The 9,217-nt window shown below is 49.5% G+C and overlaps 2 protein-coding genes across 2 annotated transcripts; one reads left to right on the plus strand and one right to left on the minus strand.

The window, feature by feature from the left end:
- Nucleotides 1–1,971: 1,971 nt before the first annotated feature.
- AURANDRAFT_39114 (hypothetical protein) lies at nucleotides 1,972–6,806 on the minus strand (the record flags this gene model as incomplete). Its single annotated transcript, XM_009042921.1, has 12 exons — nucleotides 1,972–2,797; nucleotides 2,857–3,394; nucleotides 3,455–3,558; nucleotides 3,633–3,651; nucleotides 3,716–4,334; nucleotides 4,421–4,547; nucleotides 4,587–4,930; nucleotides 5,027–5,188; nucleotides 5,557–5,964; nucleotides 6,212–6,326; nucleotides 6,372–6,650; nucleotides 6,698–6,806. 12 exons carry the CDS (start codon nucleotides 6,731–6,733, stop codon nucleotides 2,678–2,680), a joined length of 2,871 nt encoding a protein of 956 aa, XP_009041169.1.
- A 1,038-nt stretch (nucleotides 6,807–7,844) lies between these two features.
- AURANDRAFT_70408 (hypothetical protein) lies at nucleotides 7,845–9,217 on the plus strand (the record flags this gene model as incomplete). Its single annotated transcript, XM_009042872.1, has 3 exons — nucleotides 7,845–8,250; nucleotides 8,298–9,000; nucleotides 9,086–9,217. 3 exons carry the CDS (start codon nucleotides 8,045–8,047, stop codon nucleotides 9,215–9,217), a joined length of 1,041 nt encoding a protein of 346 aa, XP_009041120.1.

The following is a 9,217-nucleotide window of genomic DNA, read 5'->3' on the forward strand; positions in this document are numbered from 1 at the left end:
ACGCCGTGGTATCGATCACCGGATGTTGAGGCGATTCTATGATCTTGGATAAACACGGAGTCGGTGCAACATGAATTTCAGCTAACGGAGCGCGGACAGGGGCGTCGTCGGTTCGGCGCAGTTTCTTTCGCGTGTGCTCTAATTGCTCGTGAAGTCGGAACGTATTTCCAGAAGCAAGCTCTCGAGCTTTGATCATATAACCGTCACAAAGTTGTTCAAGTCGATCAAGAACAACCGCCACATAATCCGTTTGACCCATTGCAATAGTAACGGCAATCCCAAGACGCCAGAACTACTGTAGCCCTCTAGTCCAGTGCCGGAAACAACCGACGCCTAGGCCGGCCCGTACGAAATAAGAAAATAATATTAATTAATTAAATCCGGCCAGCGGCCGGAGGGACGTGTACTACACCTCCTGAAAAATTGCCGCGCGCGCGCGCGCGCGCGGGTCTAGCATACCCTAACTAAGACCATCAATTCTTCCCGATATGCTTATGGCACAACATTAGGCGCCTGCTGTTGCAGCTGCGCGTTGCCCATGCGGGTCTTCGCGGGGACGCCCCGGTCCGTGGTGCTTGTGCGATACTTTCTGCCACGTTTCAAGTCTGAAGACCATGGGGTTGGGCGCGCGCGCCCATCGTCTAAAAGACCATAATGTGTGCGGTGTTATGAGGGTGAGGGATCGCATCGCCGCGATCGTCGCGCGCGAGCCCCAAACTTTGTGGACGCGACCTATGTGTGTATTAGAGTGCTACCGTAAGCTGTAGCACAGCTGCGAGCCAGATTTAAGTCATGGCATTGCTGCCGAGACATGCATTCGTTTGATGCGATGGACCGATCACCGGGACTACATTTTGGCCCGATACACAGCTAGAGCTCACACAGGCACTTTAACCTTATGAGAGATGAAGCCTACAAAGTTTGGGGCTCGCGCGTTCAAGGGTTTGTTTCCGGCACTGCTCTAGTCAAGCGTAATCACCTCATTGTATGGAAGGCCTAGCCGAATGTCATGAAGTGACATTCCTAGTCCGGAGGTCGGGCGACCGGTTAGTGTTCACTGGGCATGGTTTTCTGGCAATCTCACGGTAATGGAAGCCCAACCCGGGGCGGCGGGGGGGTTACAAGGCTGGTCGCGGAAGGGCTCGACCACGTCTCCCTTCCCAATCTTGAATGGGTGCTGAGAATACCCGCCATTCCCGGCATCGCGACGAAGGGGTAGAAAACCACCTTGGAACTTTCGAAGAAGATCGCCATCGGCAACATGAACACCATTCTGTTCCATAAGAGTCTTACTTTCCACAAGTGTGATCAGTGTCGCACTTTGCTTGGTTTGAAGGCATGTCAGTAAATTCACATAAGCTTCTTGTTTCTTCATATCAAAATGATGCCTTTTCTGTGCTACTGATGTTGATGTGGCACTGTTTGTGGACATGAAGAATGGACTGAAGGTGTCTCTATGCTGAGTGTCATTGATCATATTCATCATGTGTATACAATTGCGATAAATTTTTCGCGTTCATGTTTGCTTGAACAACTTCTGTTCCATGATGGAAATTCCTTTCTAATGTTGGAGTCGTCGCCACCTAGTAGCGTCGGAAGTTGGCTCAGTCTGGCATCGCCGCCCGGTCTGCTGGGGTATGCGACTCCCCCTGGTGGAATTTTGAAGCCACCATCGTACCAGGCTCCTCTTATATCGGCCATGCGCGACGTTGGGGGCTTTGTTCTTCGCGGGGTTTGTTTGTAAATTCGCGTGCGCGTTTCGTGCGTGTAGTGCGAGTGTCGTCCGTGTGTTTTTCGGTTTTGGTTAGCAACACTAAGCGGTGAGCTGCCTATGCAACCCCCAGACTCCTCGGTCACTAAAAGTGTGGAAGAGAAAGAAAGAAGAGGATACCGCATCCGCGTATCCTCGTACAAAAGACACAAGTGAGCAACTAAGATAGCACATATCCACTGCACTGTGAACCCCAAGCTAGTAAGAGAAGTATACCTTGACAAAAAGCTCCTGCGGACGCGCCTCCCACCTCCGGGGCTCCGAAAACAGACCCTTCACCGACGTACGTGGTACGGCCGCTACGCGGCCGTGCTCCCCCTGGGAACTAGGGATACTCTCATATTCCTCTAACTAGAGAAAACTCTCTAAGAACCTTGCTTCGGGCGGGGCCCGAGGGAACCCGAAACGCCCCCGGGAATTTTGGGCCGGCGGCTGGGGGCTTTATTCCGGCGCCGGGGGCCCGGGCGGGCCCAAAACTAGAACGCGTCGAATTTCCCGTTCGACTCGTGCTCCCCCTGAGGCCCCGAACAGGCTCCCGGGACAGAAGTTTCCAATAACCCCGCGTCCACTAGCGCCGCGCATGAGCACCGCGGGCCTGCCATGGACCCGTGACCAAGGGCTTGGCAGGTGGTGGCAGCGAGCCAAAAACGGGTGGTGTGTGTGTGTGTGGGGGGGGGGGGGGGGTGCAATTACTTCACGTACACCTCATAGCCCTGGCAGGATTCGGGACCATTTTCTGCATTTAAGCCAGTTAAGCCAATTAAGAGTAACAAAAACAAGCCGGCCACATGGACTCGGTCATGATAATCGAGATTCCCCGCGTCCACAATAGATTTTCTATCGAGCTCGTGTGAAGGTGCCCTGGCGTTTTGGACCACCTTCGTTGGCTTTGTCATTCAACCCCTGTTAATGTGAAAATTCATTATCATCCGCCCCTTGTGACAGCTTGATAATGAACGCATGTCGTCCCTTCGCAGTCTCACAGTCTCGTGGCGTGTATCGAATGGTATAGAGCGGAGAGTGTACCTGATTCGGACCCCATAATATATCTAAAAGGATAAATTTGGGACAAAGCTGGACCATACCGTACTACAGCTTTTGAGAAGGCGTCTAGCACTAGCTTCGGGACATGATGACAGGATTTGCCCTGTTGGCGAGTTAGAGTTGGCTGTCGCAGGAGAATCATGTGGCGAAGTCATAGGTGCAGTTTTGATCAGGTTGGGGGCAGATCTCTGTTCTTCACCAAGCTGCCACAGAGCAAGTAGCTTGCAACTCGTGACGTCATTCACAACAAGCTGAAGCTGCTTTAAGACTCGCACTATCAGTTTGTCTACCGAGAAGACTTCATAAGCTTTACGGCCGAGCATACATCGGCAACCATCCTCATACTGAAAGGCATCCAGCGAGCCATCTACTAGGCCATAGACCATGGAAACAAATGCTTCAAATCGGTTCTTCTGAGTTTTTAGGTTATCGTTCTGGAGCATACAATCGTTGACTCGGGTTCCGGAAGCAAGCACAAAATCACCGTGAAAACACAAGCCGTGAGCCGCATCAAAGCGTTGAAATAGTTGATGATATAGACGAAAGAATATGTAAACGTGTTGCGTACTAACCAGTGACCTATGTTACAGTTCTATACGGGAAGTATACTGCCACTCATTTGTGCTCGCACAAGCTCACCCATTTGTGCTGGACTGCTCTGTGTCTACGTCCTGTCCGCCCTGTCTGCCACCTGAAGCCTTCGAGGAAAAGTTTCGTGCACGTCCATCATCATCAACGCATGCCTAAAATGATGATCTTTTTTTCAAATTAAATTATATAAAAAAATAAAAAATGAATTGTTTTACACTTCACGCGCAACACGAAGCTCAGCTCGCCTGTGAACACAAGAGAAAGACTCGGCAAACGCAATGCAGACAGGTTGGGGCGCGGTTGCGAGACGATAGCTCGCCGAGCAGAATCAAAGGATTGGAATTCAAGTTTTCCTCGTTTGAAGATTTACGTGAATCACTGCAATTCAAACAAATAGCTGCATCCGTAACGGAAGCGATGGTCTGCATTTCACGTCTACCAAGTGCAAAATCAATCACATTCTCTTCCCTTGTTATATCGAGAAATCGGGCAAAGAAGTGTCGCCAAAATATCAAAACTCGATTTTTGTCGACTCGCGACATTAATGACTGTTCAAGCACGTCATAGATAAGGTGAAATAACGTGAGGTGTATAGCATTAGCGTTATGACCCAAGTGGAGGAGCATTTCCGAATTATCACTGCTTGATTCAGTTGAGTGCATAGTGTTTCGTTCGATCTGACTGCTATTGACATCAATCAAGTCCTGCACTAGATGGCGTGGCAGAACAGACTTCTGCTCCTTTTGATGTGAATGAAAAGAACGATGGTCTGCCGCGTGGACAATATTTTGACTCAGCTGCTCTTTCCAGCTAGCGGATATGCTCTCTTTCTTCTTGCACCACTCCATGCCCTTCTGTTTGAGGCGTTTCAAGACCATTGGGAGGACAGCTTGTGGACTTTTGTACATGAGCTCCAGAAGCTCGGCCCCTGTGAAATAGGCACTTTTGTGTAACAGCAAATTTTTCTCTGGGTCGGTAAATGTGGGGATATATTGCGACACGGCTACGGTGTACCGTGCTCGCCATAGACACGCAATATGGCATTTAGGTGGGTAGCATACAACGCTACAGAATCAATAGCAAAGCCGACCAGACTCATAGAATCATTGATGATATTTTCATCTTTGCAAGGAGGACTAACCTTCTTTGCATCTGCAATTGCTGTAAAGGTGCTTCGAACTGTTGAGCGGAGGCTTTGTTGAACCGCAGTATTGATCAGCTCGAGAGATGCAATGGCGGCCGCATTAGAGTCCGTGATCATATCAAGCTCGAAGCGCTCATCTTCGCACTTGAAGAGCTCTTCTTCATAGACATTCTTTCGCACATGTTTGAAGGAGTTCGTTTCCTCGGAACCCACCGGCTGCGAAACCCACACATCATTGAGCACATTCTGGTCAAGATCTGAGCGCCCACCGCATCTAGGGTGGGACATAGAGGTTGGCAAGGCACGATATGATGGAGTGCCATGCTTGCAACGTGAAAAGTCAATCTCGTGGAGTGGTGTCGAAGCCCAAAGAAAAGAGGCTCTTTCTTGGATACATGGGTACGTTTCGAGCTTTGCACTCATAAAACGTTTATGGCTGACGCCAATCTGCTGATCGTTCAAGCTGCGACACTCACTGCCTTGATATTGAAGCAACTTCTTGAAGGCATCAAGAACTTCCTCTGATAATCCATGAGATCGAAATAATGCAGCAGAAAGTTGAATCATTTCGGATCGATGCAGAAGATTCTGAGAGTATAAATCAAGACACTTGAGAAATTCAGCCCAGTCGTCTCGAACTCCAACCAAAGAACCGGGCGTTAGTGCAAACCTACATTTTATAGAACTAATTATATACACCTAAGTTTATTGATTGCACGCTGTGGTCAGAACGATTCCTTAATACGCTCAAAGCACCGCCGCTCCAAAGCATATAAAGCGCAATGTGACCTAGTTATGGGTTGATTTTGAAGTGTAGCTGCCGCTGAATCACATAAGAACCTGACATCAGATGCGAGACGATCGTCGAGGACCGTAGCTGGCACCGGACTCTTTTTGTTGAGTACAGAATCCACTTGGCACGCTGGCAATTGGTCAATGGCATCGCAGACCCTCGGTCCAAAGCATTGGACCCCACCAACTGAATCGCCCGAAGTCCTCAATGAACTATTGTTAAGAGACCGCCGGCCTTTGCTTAATCTCGGATGTCCAATATTGGCGCTGTCAGTGAGATAGTCGGTGCTTGTGTTGAGCCCTCTGTGTCTTGCACGGCGCAGCTCGGACTCTCTCGCAGCGCGCGAAAGGCGCTCCTGTGAGACAGCCGGATAGAAATCTTTGTGTCTTGATATCGTTTTACTGACCTTTGCTTGTTCTTGGACCGCATCTGGTAGAAAGTAAGTGAATTCTTTGAGAAGATCAGGGTGATCTGCAAAGAGCTGAGAGACTTGCTCCAAAACATCCTTTATTGAACGTTGCTCTTTTTGATACGTGTGCAGGATCTCGAGGAAGGCTTTGTATGTCTCTGGCTCATGTGCGAAACGTTTCTTAATTGTCGTTACCTGTTGAAAATATGCAGCTCAAGAGAAGAGTTGCAGTGAAAAGAAAAAATCAATACAGTGTGCAGCGCATATGTTATCGCGTGATCAAACTCAACCGGAGCACCCGCCTACACTTCCTGACAATCACGCCAATCAAGCCAATCACGCTAGTTGTTTTTTTCGAGAAGGATAAATATCATCGCACAGACTTTCACAACATCAGGCCGTACCGTCACCTACAGCAAATGACATCTTCACATTTTCATTGCAAGTAGCTTTGAGCACCTCTGTAACTTTGACATCGCCGCCTGTAAGGTTTGATACGAGGAGTGCATAAATAAGGTGCACCTCCAATCTTATGAGTTTTCTCTAACTTGCTCGGCGCAAGAGGAGCGCCCGCCTAGCATTCAGATGTTCTAGATTATTTTCAGGTCACTTCGCTCACAATAGATGCCGAGACCCCAGAGGGAGTTATCACTGTCATTGCTGAGCTGTCCCCTTCAATAGGAAGTTCAATTTTGTAGCCATCTGGAAGAAATGTATTAAACCCAAGTATGAGCTTGCTGTAGCCGTGAAACAGGTGTGACACTTGCTGAATCACGCCGGGCGTGTCGATTTCTTGTGCTTTGAAGTTCTTCATTATGTCTAAAAATTCGTTGTATATTTCTGGCTTGTCTCCAAACGCCATCTTGACTTGATCTAGATAAAGCAGTGCATCCTCAACCTAGCAAATATTGAGCAATTTACGGTCATTGCTCAACCTAGCCTAACCTTCAGCTCGCGCAAAACTTTAGCAAGAGTTGGCATATTTCGGTATGCCAATATTAAACTGGAAACTCTTTAGATGTTTTGTTCCCAGCAGCATAAGACTGGCTCGCGTCCAGGATGCCGTTAAGGTAAAGACCAGAGGACACGGCATCTCTAGCTGAACCAGCACACTTTTTCCCGATGATCCAAGGGCAGCGCCCGACTTTGACGGCCGCGTTCGGCTAGCGCCCCGGCGGCCTTCTAGCCCTCTCGATCTCCGGAGGCGAGCACGATTTCGGGGCGAACGGGGCCTCTGGATCCGGGCCATTTCGACGCATCGACTGAGGGGCGATATGTCGGTCCTGGTGCAAAAGAAAATGGGTGGTGCGCGGGGAATCGCGAAGGTATAGTGTCGCGAAGGGATTCCCCGCGCGCCCCCCCAGTTTTTATGTCCATCATTGTGCGCGCGTGCGTGGCAGCCCGGCTCCGTTCACGGTCGACCCATGTAGAACCTAGCCTAGGCTAATTTGTGCGACTTTTCATTTATTTGAGGGTATGGCCGTTCCTGTGCGCGTGCACTGCTGCGCCGCGGCCTATTGAGCCGGCGCAATTGTTGTTTGTGTTACAACGCTCCTGCCTGCCGCTTAGCGTCGCCAATATCGCCTCGGAAGTGCCGCGCGCAAGGGCGGAGGTGTTATGTCGCTGCGGCTGTGGGTACTGCATCGCGGGTTGCAGTTTCGCGCGTGGCGTCCCTTGCTGAGTGATCTTTTGTCGTTGCTCGGTCCATTGGGTTAGTGGCTAGGTGTGTGCTGCGTAGCGCATTCGAAATCGCTGCTCGGGGCGTTGTTCCAGCATGTCGGGAAAGGCCAAGAGGAAGGCCATCCGACGGTCGACGGCGGTGGCTAAGCGCGGTCCGTCGGCCTCCATTCGGGCACTCTTAACTGAACTGAGCTCAGTCTCCTCCTTGAGGGAGGAGTTTACTCTGCTTCCTTTAGCTCAGGCTAGTGGGAGATACGAAAGGCCAAGTGGACGGAAACGCACTGTTGGTATCATCTGTTTGAGAAACTCAAAGTTTTCTACGCGCACTAAGTAATGGGCGTGCGGGTGTTTTATCACCAGGGTATGGAGATGATCAAAGTGCCCATTGAGTGGTATTGGTTCAGGTAGCGTCGACAAACCCGCATTAGACTGTTTCCATCATAGGCATGAATATTGGTTCCATCATGCCTTTCTCGATCACTTGGTTCCATCTTAACAAGCGCCCTAAAACTTAGTGAAAGAAATCTGTAGACACAACTATTTCCCCCGGTCCAGGGTGGAAGCTGTCTCCATGGAAGTTCTCTGCTCGTTTTGACGCACCGCTCAGCCACGATGACCTACGCTCAAAAGATTGAGGCCGCCAAGGGGCAAGTTGAGGTGTTGAAACAAATACTCCAAAAAGAAAAGATGCGCATCGACGACAGTCGATCTTTCACGATGAGCCGTACCCTCCCAAGTCTGTTAGTTCAACCGCGGGTTCGTCGCACCCTCAAAGGACACTTTGGCAAAGTGTACGCAGTGCACTGGTCTGGGAACGGGTAGGAATTTAGTTTTGTGCATAAATTCCCAACGAAATAATTAATAGGCACGACCTCGTAAGCGCGTCCCAAGATGGGAAACTTATCATATGGAACACTCATAATATGATGAAGGCTCACTCAATTCCACTTCACTCGTCTTGGGTGATGACCTGTGCATTTGAGCAGACGAGAAATGAGATGGTGGCCTGTGGTGGATTGGATAATTTATGTTCGATTTACAAAATAAACCAGCCGCAGGTAATGCGTGCGAATTCAGAACTTGCAGGTCATGACGGGTATCTTTCATGTTGTCGTTTCGTGGACGAATCCAAGATCTTGACTACCTCTGGCGACTCAATGTGCATTCTTTGGGACATAGAGAGGAGTGAAAATATTGTGCAGTTCACAGATCACACTGGTGATGTCATGAGTGTTGCACTTGATCCACATTCCCCGAAGGTCTTCGTGACTGGCTCGTGCGACTCGACAGCGAAGCTTTGGGATTCACGTATTCCTAGTCATCCAACTATGACCTTCACGGGCCATGACTCGGACATAAATTCGGTCGCATTTTTCCCAGATGGGCATGCGTTTGGAACAGGATCCGACGATTCGACCTGTCAATTTTTTGACACTCGCTGCTTGATGTGTGTAAACAAATTCAAATCCGAGAAAATTTTGTGCGGTATCACGTCGGTGGACTTCTCGCGCTCAGGCCGTATCCTTTTTGGTGGCTACGATGATTTTAATGCCTACTGCTGGGATGTTGTTAAAGATGGCATGCACTTTCCAGCGCCTCATAACGAACCTCCGGTCCATCCTTACACCACTCGTGTTTTCTCCACAACTTGAGCAATGTAGGAACTTTCCGCAACATTGGACGCTGTCTGGCCACGACAATAGGGTCTCCTGTTTAGGGATGTGCCCAACTGGCGAGGCTCTTTGTACTGGATCGTGGGACACACTCCTTAAAATCTGGAGTTGA

The sequence above is a fragment of the Aureococcus anophagefferens genome (assembly GCF_000186865.1).
Source record: "Aureococcus anophagefferens unplaced genomic scaffold AURANscaffold_39, whole genome shotgun sequence".
Taxonomy (NCBI): Eukaryota; class Pelagophyceae; order Pelagomonadales; family Pelagomonadaceae; genus Aureococcus; species Aureococcus anophagefferens.